This window comes from Chrysemys picta, unplaced genomic scaffold (assembly GCF_011386835.1).
Source record: "Chrysemys picta bellii isolate R12L10 unplaced genomic scaffold, ASM1138683v2 scaf193, whole genome shotgun sequence".
In the NCBI taxonomy this organism is placed as follows: Eukaryota; Metazoa; Chordata; order Testudines; family Emydidae; genus Chrysemys; species Chrysemys picta.
Window position 1 is genome coordinate 66061 of NW_027052900.1, and position 25209 is coordinate 91269.

The 25209-nt window shown below is 56.2% G+C and overlaps 1 protein-coding gene across 2 annotated transcripts; it reads right to left on the reverse strand.

The window, feature by feature from the left end:
* Positions 1-770: 770 nt before the first annotated feature.
* LOC135978263 (zinc finger protein 584-like) lies at positions 771-6916 on the reverse strand. Of its 2 annotated transcripts, none has more exons than XM_065579259.1 (3): positions 6468-6916; positions 3318-3431; positions 771-2978 (listed from the first exon to the last, which is right to left on the reverse strand). In XM_065579259.1, the coding sequence occupies exon 3, from the start codon at positions 2965-2967 to the stop codon at positions 1228-1230; it is 1740 nt and encodes a 579-aa protein (XP_065435331.1). In that variant the 5' UTR covers positions 2968-2978; positions 3318-3431; positions 6468-6916; the 3' UTR covers positions 771-1227. The 2 variants fall into 2 exon arrangements, with proteins under 2 accessions (XP_065435331.1, XP_065435330.1); XM_065579258.1 differs by having other exon boundaries at positions 772-2975.
* Between the last annotated feature and the right edge of the window lie 18293 nt (positions 6917-25209).

Genomic DNA, 25209 nt, shown 5'->3' on the forward strand with positions numbered 1-25209 from the left:
ACAGTGACGGTGATGGGGAAGGAGGGAATCCCTCCGACTCGCCCCATTGCCTTCCGGCCTTGCAGAGGCTGAAATGATCCATCTGTCCCACTCCTGCTCCTCCTCGTTACATGGAAATGTATTTTAAATAAGGAAAATGGTAAAAAAGAAAAATACCTGCTGCCCAGCACCACCTGGACCAGCGTGAGCACAACTGGGAAGGAGACATTTTGTCAGCAAAGGGGGGACTTGGTGACTAACAATCGCTCTGCTACTGGGGTGACAGTATAAATGTGATGCTCAGGGATTGTCCAGACTAGGAAAATGGGTGTCCATTAGGACAGGCCAAAGGGGAAGATGCCGGCTAACCCCAACCCCTGTGCCCGGGCGAGGTCAGCACTGCAAACAGAGCGGTGTGTTTACATCAGGATCGCTACCTCCAGCACGCCGACGCCCAGGGAAATCCTAGAGCAGAAGACAAACCCCATGTCCATTTTCACTCAGTGAGGCGACTTGTGGTCACCCCTATTTCCCCCACCTGGGGCTGATGGAAACTCCTTGCTGGAAGGACACACACTCCAATGACTCACAGGAGAAAGGAGCAAGGGACTCACCCCAGAGAAGGGTGACCTGTAAAAGGCACAAGTGGGCAACACACGAGGCAGTTGAGAGAACAGAGGGACACAAATGGTGCAAACCAACCACAAGGTCACTATGTGGGAATTAGCAAATGTGTTTTTAAAAAAAGTCTTTTCTCACTGCGTTGCTGTCCTGTGAACACCCTGATGTCTTGTAAGGTGTGGGCCCTGAGTGAAACTTTTCCCGCACTCACAGCATCTATAAGGTCTCTCTCCTGTGTGAATTCTCTGATGTACAATGAGGTCTGAGCTCACACTGAAGCCTTTCCCGCACTCACAACACTGATAGGGTCTCTCTCCTGTATGTCTTGACTTGCCTGATGTGTAATTAGGGTTGATTTCTGTCTGAACAGTTTCTCACACTCACAGCACTCATAGGTGTCAAGTATCAGGGGGTAGCCGTGTTAGTCTGTATCTACAAAAACAACAGGGAGTCTGGTGGCACCTTAAAGACTAACAGATTTATTTGGGCATAAGCTTTTGTGAGTAAAAACCTCACTTCTTCAGATGCATAGAGTGAAAGTTACAGATGCAGGCATTATATACTGACACATGGAGAGCAGGGAGTTACTTCTCAAGTGGAGAACCAGTGTTGACAGGGCCAATTCAATCAGGGTGGATGTAGTCCACTCCCAATAATAGATGAGGAGGTGTCAATTCCAGGAGAGGAAAAGCTGCTTCTGTAATGAGCCAGCCACTCCCAGTCCCTATTCAAGCCCAGATTAATGGTGTTGAATTTGCAAATGAATTTTAATTCTGCTGTTTCTCTTTGAAGTCTGTTTCTGAAGTTTTTTTGTTCAATGATAGTGACTTTTAAATCTGTAATAGAATGACCAGGGAGATTGAAATGTTCACTTACTGGCTTATGTATGTTACCATTCCTGATGTCCGATTTGTGTCCATTTATTCTTTTGCGGAGGGACTGTCCGGTTTGGCCAATGTACATGGCAGAGGGGCATTGCTGGCACATGATGGCATATATAACATTAGTGGATGTGCAGGTGAATGAGCCCTTGATGGTGTGGCTGATGTGGTTGGGTCCTCTGATGCTGTTGCCAGAGTAGATATGGGGACAGAGTAGGCAACGAGGTTTGCTACAGGGATAGGTTCCTGGGTTGGTGTTTCTGTGGTGTGGTGTGTAGTTGCTGGTGAGTATTTGCTTAAGGTTGGGGGGTTGTCTGTAAGCGAGGACTGGCCTGCCTCCCAAGGTCTGTGAGAGTGAGGGATCATTTTCCAGGATAGGTTGTAGATCGTGGATAATGCGCTGGAGAGGTTTTAGCTGGGGACTGTATGTGATGGCCAGTGGTGTTCTGTTATTGTCCTTGTTGGGCCTGTCCTGTAGTAGGTGATTTCTGGGTACCCGTCTTGCTCTGTCAATCTGTTTCCTCACTTCCCCAGGTGGGTATTGTAGTTTTACAAATGCTTGATAAAGATCTTGTAGATGTTTGTCTCTGTCTGAGGGGTTGGAGCAAATTCGGTTGTATCTTAGGGCTTGGCTGTAGACAATGGATTGTGTGATGTGTCTTGGATGAAAGCTGGAGGCATGTAGGTAAGTGTAGCGGTCAGTAGGTGAGCACTCATAGGGGCGCTCTCCCGTGTGGATCCTCTGATGTGTATTGAGGGCTTTCTTGACAGTGAATTTTTCCCCGCATTCATGGCACTCATAGGGTCTCACTCCAGTGTGGATCCTTTGATGTGTAATAAGAGCTGGACTCTGTGTGAACATTTTTCCACACTCAGAGCACTGATGAGGTATCTTTCCCTTGTGGATATTCTGATGTCCAGTAAGGTCTGAGCTGACAGTGAAGCTTTTCCCGCACTCACTGCATTCGTAGGGTTTCTCCCCTGTGTGGATCCTCTGATGTTTATTAAGGGCTGAGCTCTGAGTGAAGCTTTTCCCGCACTCACAGCATTCGTAGGGTTTCTCCCCTGTGTGGATCCTCTGATGGTTACTAAGGGTAGAGCTCAGAGTGAAGGTTTTCTCGCACTCACTGCATTCTTGGGGTCTCTCTCCTGTGTGGATTCTCTGATGTTTTAAAAGGCCTGAGTGGTTAGTGAAATGTTTTCCACACTCAGTGCATGTGTCTTTTCTCTCTCCTGTGGGTATTCTCGCCTGGGCTGTGGTTTCCAGGAGGTCCTGGTGAGTTCCCTGACAATTAATGGAGTTACCCACTTTCTCCGCTGGCTGGTTTCTCTGCTCCCTCTCTGGCCTGTGCTGACTCCCACAGGCTTTGCCCTGCACACGATGTCGGGACACATTCCCTCTGGAATCGTGCGATAATCCCCCATGTGGTGCCACTTGCTCAGAATCTTCCTGCTGAGGATTCTGCTTCTTCTCCTCACTCACCATCCCAGCACCTGCTGGGACAGAGAGAGAAACCTCAGACACAGGGATGGAAAGGGGAAAACAACCAAAATTAGAGCTGGAGAGACAGAAAAGAAACCTAGTAGCTGGATTCTCCACAACTCTTCCCCATAGGGGAGAGAGGAGGGGAACAATTCTGCCTCCACATCCCCTCGGGGAGGGAGCTCTGCCACGTGTCAGTCAGGATGCGTAGGAAGCCATGAGCGACAGCTGCCCTGAGGATACACGGCCTCCTGGGGATACTCCTGAACCCCGAGAGCTCACAAGGCTTTTAGGGACTCCCAGCTGTTTCCTTCGGGCACTGAGAGCTTTGAGTTGGTTTAATGATCCCTCACCTGCGCAGGCACCTCTGGGGATCTCTCCTTCCTCACAGCCCTGGAGATCCGGGACCCACGGCTCCTCCCCTCCTTCCAGCTAGGAGTTCACATCAGGTTTGGAAACTGGACACCCTGCTCAGGAGAAAGAAAACAAGGGAGATCAGGGAATTCATGGGACGTTTCTATTACTTTAACCCCAGCCCATTTTACAGCAGGGAAAGGCTGGGTGCAGCTCCCCAGGTGCAGGAGACTCTGCGTATGAGGGATTTAACTCTCCCCATCTCTGCTGGGAACACACACAGCCAGACACTGCTCAGCAAACGGGGTCCTAAAACACAGAGACAGGAACTCCACGTTCCAGGAAGTTAAGGCCCCAGCCAGAGGGGAAGTTACCCTGGACCTGCTTCTTCATCCCAGAGAGAAACCCCGAGAGAATGGGGGAGTTGTAGGAGAGTTGGGACCGTTGAGCACGGGCTGGTGGGATTCAGCGCAGTGAGGAATAGGAGGGACAGGGGGTGTCACCGAATGTCATATCTCAGGATGTGTCTACACTTGAGACACCATGACTGGAGTGCTGTAGTGGGTCAGTGTAGATATTCAGCAATGGAAAGGTTCTGCTGTCGGGGTAGGTCATCCACCTCCCGCAGAGGCAATAGCTAGTCCACAGAAGCATCATTTTCTGCATAAAAACCAACTATTCTAACTACCCTAAATTCCACAGGTGCATTCAGATGGCCTTGAAATGTGCTGGTTTCTATGGTCATTCATGGACGGGTTACTGGTCCCAGTATGGGGTGACGGGTTAAAGATGTTCCTGAGATTCAGCCCCACCACCCTAGGCAGCTTTTGACAAAATCATCTTGGTCTTGAAATGTTTTTTGCACACAGCTGGGGCTGAAACTGGTTCTAATTGTCCCTGGACTGATCACAGTCACTTGGCGTTGATCTGTTAATACAGGACACCCCGTCTTCTGCAGGAAACCAGCTCTGAAAGCCAATAGCTGCGGAATCTGGAATCTCAGAGCAGCACAAGCCAAACTGAGCAGTCGCTGACCTGGAAATGCACACGTGCTGCCAGACTACGTCCCTATGAAGTGCGCGAGGGTTGCCAGCAATCTGCTGGCCCAGGGAAAGGTTTGCTCAAGGGGATGGGCTGCGGCCACTGAACCTGAACGACACCCATGAACTGAAGCCTGAGCCCGAGCTCCGATAGCTTTCACACTATGTGTGTGGTGCATTTTTCTTGCATTCGGCAGAAGTTCCTCTTGGAAGCTTTGCCCTTTTATACCAAAATGTTTGTGTTAAGATTAATAGTTTAAAGTTCTCTGAACTAAAAAACCCACTTTCTTGCCCAGTCTGCACTTAAACTTTTTGCTAGCCTAGCTCTGTGTGATGGGGGTGTGAAAAATCACACCACTGACCAACACAGCTATGCTGGGAAAAGCTCTAGGGTAGACATACAGCTATGAAGAACCACTGAGAAGAACATGCCACCGTTTGTGTTGTGTTCCACGGATCGGAATACCAGCATTTTCCTGCATGTGTGTCAGCTGTGGATGACTGGGAGCAGCTTGGCAGAGATGTGACTGTGATATGAAGAGAGCTACATGTAAACCTTGGGGGCCTAGTCTGCCTCATGCCCGTGCTAAGGGCTGGAGGCTGGGTCCGTGAAGGTGCACAGGGGTGAGTTCTTGTCACTGAGATTGTCAGCATCCTGGTGACATATGTGCTAGTGATCCTCAGGGCTCAGTGAGAGCTAAGCGAAGTCTGTGACTCAGGAGGAAACCTCGGGGCGAGGGGGAAAGGGGTGATCTCACTTTGCAGGTCCGAGCTGGTTTGTATGGAGTGGGATCAGTGTGTGAGTGCCGGCCAGGGGTCACAAGTTTCTGTTTGTCACATTGGACCTAAATCCAAGTTTTGCCCTAGCAAAGAGAAGATGTCAGACTTCGTGCTGTGCTGCCCCTGTGCGCTGTTCCCAGAGCGTCCTGTAGCAGGGGAGGGCAGAGCGCTAGGGTGTGTGTCACTGGCTTGTTGGGGTGTTGCTGAAACAGGGCAGAGTAGAGGTTGCATTGTGGGGATGCCATAAGCCTTAACTCTGCATTTCCCCTCCTAAGAACCGAGGGGACAGGAACTCTTACCCAGCGAGGTCACGTTCTCATAGTTCTGCTGCATGACGTCTGTGTAGAGGGCTCTCTGAGTGGGGTCCAGCAGAGCCCCCTGCCCCGCGGTGAAATACACAGCCACCTACTGGAAGCTCACCGGCCCCTGAAACAACAGGTGCCCCCCACTCAGTGCCTGCTGCCCCAGCCACAACTCCACTATTCATGGGGGAAAGGAGCCAATCAAATGGAAGCTCTGAGGGGCTCGCAGTCAGAGACCAACCCCCAAACCACTCATAAGAACAGCCAGCCTGAGTCAGACCAAAGGTCCATCTAGCCCAGTATCCTGTCTGCCGACAGTGGCCAATGCCAGACGCCTCAGAGGGAATGAACAGAACAGGGAATCATCAAGTGATTCACCTGTCGCCTATTCCCAGTTTCTAGCAAACAGAGACCAGGGACACCGTCCCTGCCCATCCCGGCTAATAGCCATCGATGAACCTGCCCTCCATGAATCTATCTGGTACCAGAGCATCCAGGAAACACCCAGGTGAGGGGACGAAGAGAGAGCCCCTGGTCTCTCCCAGCAGATCCATCACACACCTACTAGCCAGGGGCTGATACAGGAGATGGAGCCCTGGCAGGGTCCAGGGACAATTCCCTGGTAGATACCAACACCCTCCTCATTGCGAGGAGCTGGATATGAAGGGAAGGGCAGGGCCCCTACGCTGCCCCTTTCATATTTCGCAGCTGCCGTTGGTCAGTCGGGTCAGGCTCCAGGATTGGGAGCCTGGTCAGTGTTTCCTAACCTCACCTAGGTGGGTTGTTTCCTCTCCCACAAATTAGGGCATTTCCCCTCCGAACCGCATGGCTCTGATCCTAGAATCCAGGGCACTTATTAAACAAGTCCCAGCAGGTTTGCCAGCCCCTGGCCTCCTCCCTTTTTCCACCCTGGGAATTTCCTGCCCCGCTCCCACCTCCAAACCAGACCCAAACCTTCTCACCCCCTGTGTATTGCTGCCCCCTCCCTCCTGCAGCAACCCACCAGCCACCCCCCAAGAACCCCTACCTGAACTGGCTCCGCTGCAGCCATTTCTCTGCCCTGTGCCAAGGGCTGGAGCGAAGCGTGGGCGTCGTTCTGCAGCCTGGCAGGGCGAGAAGGGCAGTTGTGGAGGTGGGAGAACAGGCTTTAGGTACCTTCCCATCACGATTCCCCAGGTTCTTTCCCTGCAGACAGACCCCGAGATTCTGCCATGCTGGGCGACACGTGACAAGGAGAGAAAAGGGGATGAACTGGAGGGAATTTCTACAGACAGGGAAAGCGCGGGCGGGGGATGAATCTTCTCTGGGCGGGGGGAAGGGGGGAGTAGCTCCCTGCCCCGCCTCTGCAGCCCGAGACTCTGCCCACACTCCGCCCCCCGCTCGCCCCCTCCTGCTGCTCCCCAGGGTCTCTCCTCCACCCCCTCCCCATAGCACAGAGGGGTGAGGGGGGAGCGGAGAGGCAGGGAGATGACTGGCAGGGAGGGGTGGCGAGGAAGAACCTGGCAGGTGGGGGGCGGGATGAGGAGGTACGGGCGGCGAGTTGTAGGGGCTCATGGTGCCTGGGCACCAGGAATATTCCTGGCCTGGGGCCCGGCTCCACAAATGTTCGGGGCCGGGTCTCTCCCGCGACCCTGCCTGCCACCCCCATGCGTCCCCCAGTCCCTCCTGCCATCCCCGCACCCTCCATCCCCTCCCCCCCCACCTGCCGCCCCCGCACACCCCCCCCCCCGCCATGCGGCCCCCGGTCCCACCTGCCTCCCCCAGGCGATTAAAAAAGGCCCATCCCTGCGCTGCGGCCTCTGGGGGAGTGAGGGGGGCAGCAGCGTGCGGAGACCCCCTGGCCTATGCCACCTAGGAGCCGCTGCCCCAGGTAAATGCTGTATCCTCCACCCGCTCCAAGAGCCTGCACCCCACCGCCTACCCCCACATCCCTTCCCACCCCCAAACTCCCTCCCCGCCAACCCAAACACCCTCCCAGGCCCTGAACCCTCTCACCCCTCCTGCACCCAACCCCTGTCCCTGCCCAGAGCCTGCATCCAGCACCCACACTCCATCCCAGAGCTGGCACCCCACACCCCCATTTCCTCCCAGAGCCTGCACACCCGCCCCCTCACCCCCTGCACCCAAACTCCCCCCCAGAGCCTGCACCCTGCACCCCTCCTGCACCCAAACTCCCTCCCGGAACCTGCACCCCTCACCCCTCCTGCACCCCACCACTGCCCCAGATGAGCCTGCACCCAGCATCCCCTCCCACCCTCATTTCCTCCCAGAGCCTGCACACCCACCCCCTCACCCAAACTTCCTCCCAGAGCCTGCGCCCCTCCCCCATCCCACACCCAAACTCCCTCCCCCGTCCTGCACCCCCACCCCTGCCCCAGCCCAGAGCGGGGAAGGGGCAGAGCAGGGGCTGGCAGAGACACGTGTTCACAGTTCTGGTCAGTGGCTCTCAGCGTCCCTGCATCTCCCCCCAAATCTCCCGGCTGCACAGACAGTTCAACGCCCCCCCCCCCCGCCCCGCAACTCCGGCTCCCCCCTCCCCGACACCGCCCCACAGGGGACCCCCCCCAGGAGCCCTTGTGCGGAGTCACTTTCCCCGGGGTCTCCTCCCGGCCCCAGGTCCGATCTCTGGGGCTGTCCGCCCCACTTCCCCCCCCACCGCTCCCGAGCCCAGCCCCTTCCTGTGCGTCCGGCCGGGCTGCAGCCAGCGCCTGCCCCAGGATCGCTGGGAGACGGAGCGTCCCGGGCAGATCTCCGGCTGGGGGGGAGCGGGGGAAGGGGAGTGACCCACAGCCCCCTGCCCTCCATTGCCAGCTTCTCCCTGCCCCTCCATTGCCAGCCTCTGGATGCTACCCCCGCCGCCCATTGCCAGCCCCTCCCTGCTCCCCTTGCCAGCCTCTGGCTGCACCCCCCGCCCCCCATTGCCAGGCTCTCCCTGCATCCCCCGGCCCCTCATTGCCAGCCTCTCCCTGCCCCTCCACCCCACATTGCCACCCTCTGGCTGCACCACCCTGCCCTCTATTGCCAACCTCTCCCTGCACCCCCCGCCCCCCATTGCCATCCTCTCCCTGCACCCCCCTGCCCCCCATTGCCAGCCTCTCCCTGCATCTCCCTGCCCCCCATTGCCAGCCTCTGGCTGCACCCCCCGCCCCCATTGCCAGCCTCTCCCTGCCCCCCGTCCCCCATTGCCAGTCCCCCCTACCCCCTATTGCCAGCCTCTGGCTGCGAACACGCCTGGTGAGGGGCGTTTGAACCCTAACAACCGCCTGGTTCCTAATGTCCTGGGGAGCCTGTGGAGCAGCATCGCCCAGACAGTTCGGGAAGCCCCTTGTGTGATGTTACGTGTTCAAAACCAGGGACCCTCCATAGGCCACAGCTGTGACCCAGCTCTGCCGGGCTGTCCTCTGAGAGAGGAGCCGCTCCAGATCCGGCTGGGGTCACGGGGCACTGGGGCGACGGGACAGCCCGTGTCTCTGGGACAGGCTCGTCTGGGGCTGGCTGGACCAGGGAGGAGCAGTGCAGAGGGATTGCTGCACAAGTGAGCCTGTGGCAGGCGTGTTTGTGCCCATTGCACATCCGGCACCGACCCCTGGTGCTGCTGGGTCTTGCTCAGAGACAGCGGCCTTGTCCTCCTGCCCCCAGGATCACGCACAGACAAGGCGGCTGGGCAATTTTTGTGTCATTTCCTATATTTGTACAGCTCCCAACCTCAACATCCTGGGGAGCCAAACCGACCCCCCCCCCCAACTCATCCTCAGACCAAGGCCCTTTGATCCACCAGGCGCAGACCTCTGCCCCTTGAGCTGCAGCGTAACCGAGAGCAGTAGCTGTTTCCCTGCCCATGGCCCAGGCACCAGAGGGGGTGAGCTAGTGTCTCTGGGCAGTCAATATCACCTAGACGAAAGAAAGTTTAGCCCAAACAGGGACGTTAGCTGGATCAATGAGACATGAGGGTGACAGGGATGTTGTCGTGGGGCAATCAGGTTGGTCAGGCATGACTTGCCCTTGGTGAATCCAGGTTGACTGTTCCCGATCACCTTCCTCTCCTCCAAGTGCTTCAAAATGGATTCCTTGAGGACCTGCTCTATCATTTTGCCAGGGACTGAGTGAGGCGGACCGGTCTGTAGTTCCCCAGGTTCTCTTTCTTCCCTTTTTTAAAGATGGGCACTATATTTGCCTTCTTTCCAATCTTCCAGGACCTCCCCCAATCATAGAATCTCAGGGTTGGAAGGGACCTCAGAAGGTATCTAGTCTAATCCCCTGGTCAAAGCAGGACCAACACCAACTAAATCATCCCAGCCAGGGCTTTGTCAAGCCTGACCTTAAAAACCTCTAAGGAAGGAGATTCCACCACTTCCCTAGGGAATCCATTCCAGTACTTCACCACCCTCCTAGTGAAAAAGTTTTTCCTAATATCCAACCTAAACCGCCCCCACTGCAACTTGAGACCATTGCTCCTTGTTCTGTCATCTGCCACCACTGAGAACAGTCTAGATCCATCCTCTTTGGATCCCCCCTTCAGGTAGTTGAAAGCAGCTATCAAATCCCCCCTCATTCTTCTCTTCTGCAGACTAAATAATCCCAGTTCCCTCAGCCTCTCCTCATAAGTCATGTGCCCCAGCCCCCTATTCATTTTTGTTGCCCTCCACTGGACTCTTTCCAATTTTTCCATATCCTTCTTGTAGTGTGGGGCCGAAAACTGGACACAATACTCCAGATGAGGCCTCACCAATGCCAAATAGAGGGGAATGATCATGTCCCCCGATCTGCTGGCAATGCCCTTACTTATACAGCCCAAAATGCCGTTAGCCTTCTTGGCAACAAGGGCACACTGCTGACGCGTATCCAGCTTCTCATCCATTGTAATCCCCAGGTCCTTTTCTGCAGAACTGCCGCTTAGCCAGTCGGTTCCCAGCCTGTAGCAGTGGATGGGATTCTTCCGTCCGAAGTGCAGGACTCTGCACTTGTCCTTGTTGAACATCTGGCTGGGCCTGAGCCCCCTTCCGAGGGGCAATGGGGTTCGGCGGGTCTGTGCTGTGTCCCCTCCTGAGGGTGAGGGAGGACGGTGAGCGAGATCCCCCTGTGCAGACGATCTCCTCACACGGTGGCTCCCAGCACTCTAGCCCAGCACTGAGTGTCCCAGAGAGGAGCGGGGAGAGGCCAGGCCAGGTTGGGATTTTGGAGGAGTGATGTGGTTGGTGTGGAGGGCAGTTCAGGTCTCCGGATGGCGGGGGTGCTCTGCACCTCTGACCTCGCAGGTGCCTTGTCACTAGTGTGCCCTTCCCCCCCCCCCCCCCCCCCCCCCCCCGATTGTGCCCCACTCCCATCTGCACTAGCCCCTGGAGGGCCGTGAGCACAGGAGTCAGAGCGGGTCCCTGAGGGTTGGTAGCCTCCTGCCCTGAGCCTCAGAGACCCTTTCCACCACAGAGACGGCTGGACATTTCATCTCCGTGCTCCCCTCTGGTTGCTAGCTGATGCCCCTGCACTAGCATGATCCGCTCTCTGCCCTGCGGGACCCCTCTCGCGGGCGGGGTCTCCAGAGCCCCGTGCTAAGGGGCTGATCTGCCGTCCTAGGCAGAGGGACACGCCATCCAGGTGAGCCCATGGGCGTTGAGCTCGGTGACCAGGAATGTGCCCTGCACTGAGCTGCCGGCATGGCATGGGCTGGCCTGTGGGGGCAGGTGGGCTGCTCTGTCTCACACTCCGGCCCCTCTGCACCTTCCTGACTGGGAAAGTGACTTTAAAAGAGCATCTCGATGGCCGTGGGGCTGATTGCTGAGGGGAAGCTGCCCGGCCACCTCTCCTCGCGCCGTCCCTGCAGCGCGGCCTGGCCTAGTTCCTTGGTGCAGGGGTAGAGCCCTGCTGCACTGGGGAGCGTCACGGAGGAACGGCTAGATGACGCTGTCGCCAAGGAAAACAAGTCTCCTGTTAACCGCACAGTGCCCTGAGCTGAGCGAAGGAGACCCTGTGCCCCCCAGCCCCCGCTGCCACTGTCCTATCCCTGCCGGCCCCTCCCAGAGAGTAATGGGGCCATGTGCTTTCATCTGAGCTTATCCGACCCTGTGACATACGTGGGTCAATGTTGCTCCTGACCCCTGTCCCCGCACCTGCTGCTGTTGCAAACAGGCCCCGTTGAGTGGGGCAGGCGAGGGAGGGGAAAGGGAACAGGCCATGTCGGGGAGGGGAGCAACGTGTGGGCAGTACATTGAATCAGCGCAGGCTGTGACTTCACTTTCTGCCCTATGCCCCGAGCTGCCGAGGGGCCAGATGACGCCCAGCGCCTCTGTGAATACTGGCTGAATGCTGGTAACGTTCCCCTCACACAGATCAGGAGAGTCCTTTTATCCCCCGTTTGTGACAATCGAGAACAAACCCCTGCTGGCTGACGGGGCACATGCAGCGGAGCCGGGCGGCGTTGGCGAGGAGCGGTACCGCAGCGCCGGCCCTTGGAGACGTTCTCTGCTTAGGACAGTGCACGGTGTGAGCTCTCACTGCGCAGCCTCCACGCTGGAGTAGTTACTCTCAGGAATCGCAGCCCTGATGCAATTACATGGCACAGCCCTGGAGGGGGAACTGCCAAAGAAACCCACCGCAGGAGCATTCAACTCAGAAAGGGGAACTGCACAGACGTGAGGGGGCTCGTTAAATGGAAATTAAAAGCAACACGCCAGGGTGAAATGCCAGCAAAGCGCACGGAGACTGTTTAAAAACACCATGCTAGAGGCTCCCACTACATGTATCCCGCAAATAAAAAACAAACCAGTGCGAGGATAAAAAAAATGCCCCCAGGGCTAAACAGCCGAGTAAAAGAGGCACTTTGGAAGTCAAATCCTAGTGAGGAAAATACAAAGACGCACAAACTCTGGCAAGTCAAATGCAAAGTATAATAAGGCCAAAAAAGAACGTGAAGAGCAACTAGCTAAGGCACAACAACTAACAGCAAAGTACTGGTTAAGTACATGGGATGCAGGAAGTCTGCCAAACAGTCAGCAAAGCCACTAGGCGATCGAGGCGCTAAAGGAGCACTCCAGGAAGACCAGGCCATTGCGGAGAAACTTCTGTCTTCAGTGCAGAGGATGCGGAGGAAATCCATACGCACCAGCCCTGCTTTTTAGGTGACAGATGCTAGAATCAAAGAATTATAGACCCATCGGGTTAGAAGGGACTGCAAGGTTCAGGGAGGGCGTTTGGGTGCAGGAGGGGGTTTGGGGTGCGGGCTTTGGGACGGAGTTGGGGTGCGGGCTCTGGACTGGGACAGGGGGTTGGGGTGCAGAAGGGGGTGCAGGCTCTGGGCTGGAGCATGGGGTTGGGGTGCAGGAGGGGGTTTGGGGGCTGGGTGTGAGAGGGGGTTTGGGTGCTGGGTGCAGGCTCTGGGCTGGGACAGGGGGTTGGGGTGCAGGAGGGGGTACGGGAGGGGGTTTGGGGGCACAGGAGGGGGTTTGGGGGCTGGGTGTGAGAGGGGGTTTAGGGGCTGGGTGCAGGCTCTGGGCTGGGGCAGGGGGTTAGGGTTGGGGTGCAGAAGGGGTGCAGGCTCTGGGATGGAGTTTGGGTGCTGGGTGCAGGCTCTGGGCTGCGGCAGGGGGTTGGGGTGCAGAAGGGTGTGCAGGCTATAGGATGGAGTTTGGGTGCTGGGTGCAGGCTCTGGACTGGGACCGGGGGTTGGGGTGCAGGAGGGGGTGTGGGAGGGGGTTTGGGGGCTGGGTGTGAGAGGGGGATTTGGGTGCTGGGTGCAGGCTCTGGGCTGGGACAGAGGGTTGGGGCGCAGGAGGGAGTTTGGGTGCTGGGTGCAGGGGGTTGGGGTGCAGGAGCGGATACGGGAGGGGTGTTGGGGGATGGGTGTGAGAGGGGGTTTGGGTGCTGGGTGCAGGCTCTGGGCTGGGACAGAGGGTTGAGGTGCTGGAGGGCGTATGGGAGGGGGTTTGGGTGCTGAGTGCAGGCTCTGGGCTGGGACCGGGAGTTGGGGTGCAGGAGGGGGTGTGGGAGGGGGTTTGGGGGCCGGGTGTGAGAGGGAGATTTGGGTGCTGGGTGCAGGCTCTGGGCTGGGACCGGGAGTTGGGGTGTAGGAGGGGGTTTGGGGGCTGGGTGTGAGAGGGGGATTTGGGTGCTGAGTGCAGGCTCTGGGCTGGGGCAGGGGGGCAGAAGGGGGTGCAGGCTCTAGGATGGAGTTTGGGGGCTGGGTGCAGGCTCTGGGCTGGGACAGAGGGTTGGGGTGCAGGAGGGGGCATGGGAGGGGGTTTGGGTGCTGGGTGCAGGCTCTGGGCTGGGACAGGGCGTTGGGGTGCGGGAGGGGGTGCAGGGTGTGGGGCTGGGCCAGGGATGAGGAGTTTGGGGTGCAGCAGGCAGGCTGCCCTGGGGCTGGGGTGGGGGGCCAGAGGGGAAGATCCCCCCAGGGACAAGACACTCACCCAAGCGCCGCAGCAGCTCCCCAGATGTCCTAGCTCTTCTCTTGCCCTTACATCCTTCACTTCTCTGGCCATTGGTTTGCTGCATCTCTGAGTCCTCTCTCTATATGCCCTGGCCCAGCAGCTAGTTACCCAGGCTACCCTCCCATTGCCATCCGTGGGGGTATCCTGGGCTGTCAGGGCTGCAGGTTTTGGCCCATGGTCAGTGCAGGCGCTACGGCTGCTGCACACCTACGTGGTGACTCCTGCAGCCCATCGCCAAACTGCGGGGCCATATTCTGCAGGGTGGCCTCCCTGGCTGAGATTCTGGGAGCAGAGACACCCTGGATTCGAGAAGGAAAATGACCCCACCAGAACACACTGGAAATGGCTCCCAGAGACGTCCCAGTGACACCCGACTGTGCAGCCCGGGGTTCTCTGGCAGAAGTTCTCCTGCTTCTTCATTGTCACCGCGGGCAAGAGTCTGGCAGTGGGAATGGAGCGGGGGTGTCTGCAGGCAGAGCCTTCCATGGCTTTCTGAATGGGAGCCTGACAGAGCTTGTGCCCGTGGTGAAGGGCCCAGATTCAATCCCCACCCGTGCCCATGGGGTCTCTGTGGCCAAGGGTTCCCTTACCCATCACTGCAGGCTGTGCAGGAGGTGGAGGAGAACCTGGCCATGGAGGAGGCAGCGTCTCTGGGTCTGAGCAGCACCGGAGCTGGGGGAGCCGGACGGGAGCTTCTGGTACGGGAGGTTTCACATGCGGTCCATGGAGCTGGAGAGGACAGAGCTGGGCCCAGAGTCCTGGGGCAGCTCCTCAGTTAGTTCCTGTAAGACCCAAAGGAGAAGGTCAGATTCAGGCCCCACTGACCCCTGGGCACTTCCCAGAGAGGCTGCCCAGACACAGCCAGCAGGATCCTCTGGCAACACAGCTGGGCCCTGTCCTCCCGATTCCTTCTTTCCCTTCCAACTTGACCCTTGTCCAGCCTCTCGTAGCTGCCCCTTACCTTTCTACCCCCAGCCTCAGCTTACCCTCCAGTCCCACGATTCCCTACCTGCCCCCAGCGCTTACGCTCAGAATTTCCTCTTGGCGGTGCCCAGACCTCAGCCCCAGGAATCCCTGCTCTCTGCTGTCCCCTCCAGTGCCCTGCCCAGGGGAGCCCCTTCCTTGTCCGAGATCTCCTGCCCTCCCACCAGGTCCCCACAGCCGTCTCTCACTCATCTCTCACTCTTACCGCTGTCTTCTCCACCAGGGCCGCTTTGGAGCAGGGTCTTTCTAGGCTGTCCAGCCACCCTTCTGTGCGGTGAAGCACATCGGAGCGGGGGGTGGAGGGAGGCGATGCTTCATCGAGTTTCATAGAGCTTAAGGCCAGAAGGCACCATTGGATCATCTCATCTGACCTCCTGAATGTTCCAGGCCATTAAATTTCACCCACCTACAATCTGAGTCTCTCACTGTAGGTCATTTTCTCCAGCTCTCAGATCATTTGTGTGACTCTTTTCTGCACCCTCTTCAATTTAACACCCTCCTTTTAAAACATAGACACCAGAACTGGCTGTCACTATTCCATTATCTCTCTCACTAATGCTATAGAGAGAGGTAAGATTCCCCCCCTGCTCCTACTCATTACTGCCCTATTTACACATCTGGGCAAGGGGGACCTGGCCATGGAGGTGGAAGAGGACTTGGCCTTGCCCTCCTCCTCCTCCTCCTCCTCCTCCAAGTCATCCTCTTCTGCTTTCTTGTCCATGACCACGTGCTCCATTCCTATGGCCAGGTCCTCCCCCTCCTCTTCTTCTTCCCCCTGCATCAGCACATCCTCCTCCTCCTCCATTCCTGGGTCCTCCTAGTCTATAGCCAGGTCCTCCCCCTCCTCTTCTGCCTCTTCTTCTTCCCCCTGCATGGCCACATCCTCCTCCTCCTCCTCTGTGCCAAGTCCTCTTCCTCCTGCTCCTTCTCCGTGGCCAAGTCCTAATCTTCTTCCACTTCCTTTTCCTCCATAGCCAGTACCTCCTCTTCCTTCTCTTCTTTCTCCTGCATGGCCACATCCTCGTCGTCCTCCATTACTGGGTCCTCTTCCTTCTCCTCCTTCTGGTCCAGGTCCTCCTTGTCCTCCTCTGTGGCCTGGGCCTTCTCCTCTTCCTCCATAGGCAGGTGCTCCTCTTCCTCCTCCATGGCCAGATCCTTCTCTTCTTCCTTTTGCTCCATGATCAGATGTTCCTCCACCAAGGCCACGTCCTTCTCTTCCTCTTCCTTTACCTTCTTCTTCCTCCTCCTTCTCTGTGGTCAAGTCCTCTTCCTCGTCTATGGAGAGCTCCTCCTCCTCCTCTTCTGCTGACAAATTCTCCTCCTCCTCTGTAGACAGGTTCTCCTCCGCAGACTTAATAAGCCCAGTTCCCTCAGCCTCTCCTCATAAATCATGTGCTCTGGCCCCCTGATTATTTTCATTGCCCTCCACTGGGCTCTCTCCAATGTGTCCACATCCTTTCTGTAGTGGGGGGGGGGGGGGGCAAAACTGGATGCAGTACTCCAGATGTGGCCTCACCAACGTCGAATAGAGGGGAATGATCACGTCCCTCGAACTGCTGGCAATGCTCCTACTAATGCAGCCCAATATGCCGTTAGCCTTCTTGGCAACAAGGGCACACTGCTAACGCGTATCCAGCTTCTCATCCACTGTAACCCCAGGTCCTTTTCTGCAGAACTGCCGCTTAGCCAGTCGGCACCCAGCCTGTAGCGGTGCTGGGATTCTTCCGTCCGAAGTGAAGGACTCTCTTGGCACCTGCAGACTCCACCCCAAGGGGCCCCTCCTAGCGCCTGAGTCACAAGGGCTGCTGTGCCCTGGGGAAGTGTTTAGTGCCCAATAACAGACGAGGATCACCATCCAGGCACAAGGGGTACAAATCTATCACAATCCCCCCAGGAACAACACAACAAGTGAGGGAGCTTATTGGGCAGAGGGAAGAAAGGCCTGGGGCTAAGGAAAGAACAGGAGCAACTAGACTAATAACCCATCAACAATAACAGCATTTACAAGGGGCCCGACCCCCCCACAACCAGCTCCCTCCCAGCCCCTGTGCAGCAGAATGGGAGTTGAGTATCAATTCTCTAGGGGCTGATGCCGCCCTGTACTCCTTGGCCAGCTTGAAATTCACAAGGAAAACAAGCACACGTGGGGATCCTTACCAGGTCTTCAGTCTCAGTGTCAGTGGGCACCTCCCAGGCTGTGCTGCGTCTCCCTGTGCTCCACTCCAGCAACAGCCAACAACCGAATGTAAACCGAGCCCTTTGTCTCTGAGCGCTGGCTTCTGATTGGCTCTGGTGGTCGCTCCCCGCGTGTTCCGTCCCCGCCCGGCATTCCGGGCATTCTGGGAAGCGGGATCCTGAGTTCCGCAGCCATTGCAGTGGTGGATTAACGCATAGGGGGCCCATGCCCAGGGGCCTCGGGCAACTTGGGGGGCCCATGCCCAGGGGCCTCGGGCAACTTGGGGGGCCCATGCCCAGGGGCCTCGGGCAACTTGGGGGGCCCTGGGAAAATCTCATGATGCTCGGGCCGGATGATTTTGCTGCTGATTTTCCCCACAGAAATGTTTGTAATCAAAATCACTATATATATGAGGTTTCTACTGGAAGTTAACTTGACTGCGTTCGATTATACAAAATGGGAATGTAATCAGGGTACAGTATTATACAAAAATAATTAGAGCAGTGCAAGGGATATTAGGCAAAAAAGAATTTGCGTGTGTAAATATTGGTGTGTAATTATGTAAGGTTTTAAGGACCTAAACCACACTCATGGTTTGTAAAATCCTGTTTGTAGGTTTGAGATAAATTAGGTTTGTTTTGTTCTGTTTTGAAATAAAAAAATAATGGCACTAAAACTCCATTTCAATCTCACATCCAAAGTTCCCTGCTGCAGCTCTGCAGGCTGGAGCCTGCACCTCCCGTGACAGGCAGGGGCTGGTGCAGAGCATGGCAGGGCAGGGCGACGACATCTCCCATAACAGCTGGGCCCTTTCACAGCAAGGGCAGCACCTCCCCACAGTAGCACGGACCCCACCTACTCCTCCTGCTTTCTCCTGACAACAGCATCACCCTTCCTGGCACCAACTCATGGCAACTTCTGCTTCCGGACTCACACCGGAAATGGGAAGTCTGGGCCAGGCCTTGCAGTGGCTGACAGGACATGGAGGCCGGAGAGACAACCACTCCCATGGTGCCATGGCCCTCACAGTGGCTGATGGGAGATGGAGGCAGGAGACACCACATCTCCCATGGTGTCACGGGGCCCGGCGTGGCTGAGGGGAGATAGAGCCTGCTGAGACGCTACATCAATATCTTCATCAACGATGTAGATAGGGTGACCAGACAGCAAATGTGTAAAATCGGGACGGGGGTGGGGGGTAATAGGAGCCTATATAAGAAAAAGACCCAAAAATCGGGACTGTCCCTATAAAATCGGGACATCTGGTCACCCTAGATGTAGATCATGGCATAGAGTGCACTTATAAAGCTCGCGGACGATACCAAGCTGGGAGGGGTTGCAAGTGCTTTGGAGGATAAGATTAAACTTCAAAATGATCTGGACAAACTGGAGAAATGGTCTGAAGTAAACAGGATGGAATTCAATAAGGACAAATGCAAAGTGCTCCATTTAGGAAGGAGCAATCAATCAGTTGCACACATACAGAATGGGAATTGACTGCCTAGGAAGGAGTACTGCAGAAAGGGATCTGGGGGGGTCATAGTGGATCACAAGCTAAATATGAGTTAACAGTGTAACGCTGTTGCAAAAAAAGCGAACATCAGTCTGGGATGTACTAGCAGGAGTATTGTAAGCAAGACACGAGAAGTAATTCTTCCGCTCTACTCCGTGCTGATTACGTGTCAACTGGAGCATTGTATCCAGTTCTGGGCTCCACATTGCAGGAAAGATGTGGACAAATTGGCGAAAGTCCAGAGAAGAGCAACAAAAATGATTAAAGGTCTAGAAAACATGAGTTTTGAGGGAAGATTGAAAAAACTGGGTTTGTTTAGTCTGGAGAAGAGAAGACTGAGAGGCAACATAACAACAGTTTTCAAGTACCTAAAAGGTTGTTACAAGGAGGAGGGAGAAGAATTGTTCTTCTTAACCTCTGAGGATAGGACAAGAAGCAAGGGGCTTAAACTGCAGCAAGGGAGGTTTAGGTTGGACATTAGGAAAAACTTCCTAATTGTCAGGATGGTTAAGCTCTGGAATAAATTGCCTAAGGAGATTGTGGAATCTCCATCCTTGGGGAGGTTGAAGAGCGGATTGGACAAACACCTGTCAGGGCTGGTCTAGATAATACTTCGTCCTGCCTTGAGTGCAGGGGACTGGACTAGAGACCTCTCGAGGTCCCTTCCAGTTCTACGATTCTATCTCCCAGCATGCATTGCTTCACTCTTCTCTCCCCTCCCACCCCAATTCTCCTTGCAGGGGCAGCCTCAACCGCATGACTGAGTTTGTGGCCCCAGGTTTCCCCTCCCCTCCTCGGAGCAGGCCCCCCAGGCTCCATAGGGTTTGCAGGTGGGGAGCCCCCCCAGGGTTGGGGTCGGGCTCAGGGTCCAGGGGAGGTTTGGCAGGTGAAGGGACCTGGGGGTGTTGCCTGGGGGGGTTGGAGAGCAGCAGCGAAGGGGAAGTTGGACACTTGCAGAATGGAAGACAGGGAGACAAGGCTAGTGAGGTGATATCTGTTACTGGACCAGCTTTGGAGCCACACAGGGTCTTCTTCACGTCGGGGAAAGGTGCTCAGCGCGTCTGTCATAACTATAAAGGGAAGGGTATCAGCTGTCCTGTGTACAGTACTATAAAACCCCTCCTGGCCAGAGACTCCAAAATCCTTTTCCCTGTAAAGGGTTAAGAAGGTCAGGTAACCTGGCTGGCATCTGAACCAAAGAACCAATAAGGGGACAAGATACTTTCAAATCTTGGTGGGGGGAAGGCTTTTGTTTGTGCTCTTTGTTTGGGTTGTTGTTCGCTCTTGGGACTGAGAGGGACCAGACATCAATCCAGGTTCTCCACATCTTTCTAAACAAGTCTCTCCTATTTCAAACTTGTAAGTAAATAGCCAGGCAAGGCGTGTTAGTTTTCCTTTGTTTTCTCAACTTGTAAATGTACCTTTTACTAGAGTGTTTATCTTTGTTTGCTATACTTTGAACCTGAGGCTAGAGGGAGGTCCTCTGAGCTCTTTAAGTCTGATTACCCTGTAAAGTTATTTTCCATACTAATTTTACAGAAATAATTTTACCTTTTTCTTTAATTAAAAGCCTTCTTTTTAAGAACCTGATTGATTTTTCCTTGTTTTTAAATCCAAGGGGGTTGGATCTGTATTCACCAGAAGTTGGTGAAAGAAGGAGGGGAGATGGTTAATTTCTCCTTGTTTTAAGATCCCAGGGGGGTTGAATCTGTATTCACCAGGGGTTGGTGAAAGGAAGGAGGGGGGATGGTTAATTTCTCCTTGTTTTAAGATCTCAGGGGGGTTGAAACTGTATTCACCAGGAGTTGGTGGGAGAAGGAGGGGGAGTGGTTCATTTCTCCCTGCTTTAAGATCCAAGGGGTTTGGATCTGTATTTACCAGGGAATTGGTGAAGAGTTTCTCAAGGCTTCCCAGGGAAGGGAATCCATTTGGGAATGGTGGCAGTGGACCAGATCTAAGCTGGTAGTTAAGCTTAGAAGTCTTCATGCAGGCCCCCACATTTGTACCCTAAAGTTCAAAGTGGGGAAGCAGCCTTAACAGCATCACACGTACATACAAGGTGGAGCGCTCAGCCCCGAGTCCCAGCTATTCCCTACTTCCTGGAACAGAGGGGGCCTGTCCCCACTGGCCTATAAACAGCCCCACTGTGTAACCCAGAGGTGGCTGCATCTTAGCACCAAGACACCAGCGGTCACTGCTCTAGTGGAGATGGTACACACAGGCCACTGCCCCACGTGGCTACCAGAGGTCACAGACTGGGCACTGGTTGGGGGGATACACGCAGGGCACTGCTGCACCTGGCCACCAGGGGTCACTGCTGCAATGGTGGTGGTAGGGGAATGAAACAGGCCACTGCCTGAAGTGGCCACTACCACAATGGTGTGTGTGTGTGTGTGGGGGGGGGGAGATACCAAGAGGGCACTGCCACACCAGGAGGTCACTGCTCCAATCACTAGAGATACACATCGGGTAGTGCCCCAACTGGCCAACAGGGGGCACTGTGTCAGACAGAGAGAGAGAGGGAGAGGGGTGTGTGTGTGGAGAGAAGAGGAAATCAAAGGCCACTGCCTCACTTAGCCCCCAGGGGTCACTACCCAAATAGAACACACACACACACATGGCACTGCCCCAGCTGGCCAGCAGGGGTCACTGCCCCAGTTGGGGGATACACAGAGGGCACTGCCCCACGGGCATGCAGGGATCAGTGCCTGCCATACCTGGCACAGAGGGTGAGGGGGAGCTACACACACGGCACTGCCCCACGTGGCCAACAGGGCACATCCCTAGTGGGGAGTGACGCACACCAGGAGCAGGGCTCACGGCCACAATGGCGTTGGAAGATACGCAGGCACTGCCTGACACCCAGGCCCCTGCCCCCTTGGGGGAAGTGAAGAACATACCTAGGGCACCGACTCCTCTGGCTACCAGTGGCCACTGCCCCAGTGCAGGGGCTGGGGTGTGTAAATACACACAGGGGATGGCCCCGCCTGGGCAACACGCTTCACTGAGATGAGTGTGGGATACGCAGAGGGCACTGCCCCAATGGCTGATATACATACAGGGCCCTGCCTCACCCAGCCACCAACCGTCACAGGCGCAATGGTAGTGGTGGGGTCACATAGGCAACTGCCATCAGTGGCCACCAGGGGTCACTGCTCCAACCAGAAGGCACTGACAGGGCACTCCCGTGCCTGGCCAGCAGGGATCACTATCACAGTGTTGGGGGGGAGATACACATATGGCACTATCCCATCTGGGCAGCAGGGGGCACTGCACCCTGACACCTACCCACACATATCCCCGGTGAGCAGGGGGGTGCCTGGGTCTTATTCTGCACTTTCAGAAATGAGGCAAAGGCTAATTTTACTAAAATTTCTGCTGAAGAAAGCTCTAAGTTACAACCCTACCTTGCCGAGCACCTGCCCAAAGCCAGAGCAGTGTCCCTGCTGCCAGCAGAGACCCCAGAACACACAGCCCCAAAGGGGAAGAAGCTTTTAGGCCAAGCAGTGACAGACTCTGGGGAGGGGCTATGGGGAAGCAGAGAAAGAGCAACTAACCACAGTGGGGAACGGACTCCGCTAGGACATCAAACCAACTCCAGCCAGGCTGGATACCAGCAATTCGGGGCTGGAGCAGCTCCAGCCAGGCTGGGCGGGGGCAGGTGACCTCGGTCTCTGTGCTGAGCAGGCTGCTTTGGCTGATAGGAGGGACAAGGAACCCCCGGCCAGGGTCTTGCTGCCCAAGGGGGGGGGGGGGGGAGAGTGAGATCTGTGGCAATCTCTGGAGTAGCTGGTTCAGCAGCCGTGAGCCCCACGCTTGTCCCTGCCCGAGCTCTCCAGGAGCACATTACGCCCAGCTGTACGCACTGGATGTAAGCACCAGTGTAACGCTACAGAGCCACTCTCTGTTGAGTGCTGCCTGCGAGAGACAGGGGCGGAGTCAGATGGGGCAGCAGATGACAGGGCCAGCCCCCACTGTATGCCATCCCCCCCATCCATCTGCCTGCCTCACACACTCATCGATCTCCACATCATCCTGCTGTCCCTCCGATTGTCCATGCACTGCCCAGCACAAGGAGGTGTGGACAGGGCCCGATTAACCTTTTGTAGGGCCGGCGCCAAACACATTTGTGGGCTCCCATGGGGGAATGGGGCATGGCACGAGGGGGGTTGATCCCCAGAGTGAGGGGCTGGCCAGGGGCAAGGCGCGGGGGGAGAGGGGAGGTACAGTCACGGTCCACGCAACCCCGCCAGAGGCCACTGGCCCACCCAGCCCTGCTCTGCCAGCGTGCTCTGCCATACTGCCCCCCGCCCATTACCCCCACCCCCTTATTCCTGAGGAAATTCAGCACCAAAACATTCAAAATTCTGTGCACTATTTTAAAATTCTGCAAATTTTATTTGTCAATAAATAAACGTGGAAGCTGCAGCCTGGCAGGGGGAGCCCAGGCCACTGGCTGCATGCAGGTGGGAGATCACCCTGCAGCCTCCCCACTCCCTTCCCAGGACAGGGACTCGACAGTGAGGCTGCACCGGACCCTGACACAGTGTAAGGGATGGGCCTGCCCCAGAAATACCTTTGGGCACTGCCCCTCTGCGCCAGGTGCACCAGGTGTGGGAGGCAGGCTCAGCCCAGCAGGATGCAAGTGTGGAGGGGCTCAGTGTGGGGGGATCCAGGTGGGGCTAACAGGGTTCTGGGTGGAGCAGTCGGGGTGCAGGTGGCTCAGTGGGGGATCTGGATGCACAGGGGCTCGTTGGGGGATGGAGCAGTGGGACTCTGTAGAGGGGTCCAGGTGAAGGTGCTTGGGGTTCAGCAGGGGGTGTCTAGGTGTGGGGAGCTCAGCGGGAGGGTGGGTGCAGGGGAGGTGGGGCTCATTGGGGTAGGGGTCCAAGTGCAGCTGGCTGGGGCTTTGTGGGGTGGGTGTCCGGGGGCTCGTCGGGGTGGTACAGATGCAGGGGAAGTGGGGCTAGTCAGGGGGAGGGTTCGATGGGGCTGCTTAACTGGCGAGCCTCAGCTGCTGCCAAGGGGATGCTGCATGCCGGACTCCCGGTTTTCCCCTGTCTCCGCATCCCCCATTCCCTTCTCTTTCCCATCCCATGCCCCTTCCCCACTGCCCATCTCCTCCACATCCCACCCCCTTCCTTCCCTACTGCTTATTTCCCACACCCCACCCCAGCACATGCACATGCACTCCCTGCTGTACAGAGAACAGGATGGCCCCTCCCAGCACACAGACGGGGAGCACCACCGGCACTAGGACCCAAAAGGCTGTATCCACCTGCAAAGTCAGCAGAACTGAACAGCCCCCTCTTTCCGCCGGGCAGTTCTGTGGGGACTCCCCAGACCCAGCTCCTACAGCCAATCCAGCAGCAATCCCTCATGGACCCAACCTACTGCTAGGGAGCAAACACCACTGCTGGCCAGAGAGATGAACAGCCCCCACAAATGACATCATCATCTCCCTTGAATCCACAGCTAGTCAGGAAACCCTTTTTCTTGTTTTTTTTTTAAAACAAACCCACACCCAGCTAACGGGAAGTCCCTGCCTGGAGCCAAGGGGGCTGTGACCAGAGCCCTCACCAAACCAGACACTGGTCTCACAGACAGTGACAGCTGCTCCGCTCCCAGCTGGACAAGTCTTGCCTGACATCAACAACGCTTGCGCTCTCGCTCGCTTTCCATCTCACCACCGAGACGGAGTCTGTCCCCCACCCCCACCACACACTTCTTTTCCCTTGGTGCCAAACACAACACAAGAAGGAAAAACAAAAGTTATCATCGCAATCTGCCGTGATGGCCAGACTCTCCTTCTCGCATCTCCCACACCCCAGGGCTCTACCCTGAACCCCCTTCCCATGATGTTGTCAGAGCTACAATTAGAAAGCACCCCACTGCACCTGCACCCAACAGAGTCACTCTGCACAGGAGAGTCTTGTCCCTTCCACAGTCCACTAGTCTTAACCCCACAGAGCCCCAGGCCCAGCTAGGATGCACCTTATTGTTCTTTAGTACTGGGGCTCTTGTCCTCTCCTTCCTCTCCCTCTTGGACTCCATCTGTGAGAGAGGACTGGGAAGTGTTACAGACACAGAGACCCTCCCCCAGCTCTCTCTGTGCCCTGGGCTCACACCTGTTGTCTCCCAAGTCCTTGGCGCTGTCCAGCATGTCTCCCTCCACAGAAGTCACCTGGTGTCATCTTAGACTCCATCTTCATATTGCTCTTCTCCTTCCCAGAGCTTCTGCTCTGCTCCTCAGACCTGTCTTTCCTCAGCTCTGCAGGCAGAGGGGAAGGGGCATCATGGGAACACACTCTCCCCATTCCAGACACCACATGGCATCCACAGGGCTACCAAGCCATGTCACCTTGTGCCAAAAGCCACACCCCACCCCAAGGGAGCAAAATGCCTTTGTGAGCCTAGCACACACACACACACACTAAGCCCAGCCAAATTGGGAGCATGCCCCCGCTTCCCGGGCCTCAAGGATGGAGAAGTTTGGTGGGCAGTGGGGGCCTCAAGGGACTGGCTCAGCGTGTGAATGAGGACTGGGATATATGTGGGGGGCGGGACTGTGGGTTTGAGGTATCCAGGAGGACCCAAGGTAAGGGACTAGGAGGATTAGAGGTAGAGGAGAGTAGAGTTACCAAGTGCACTGTGGGACTGGGGGATTTAGAGA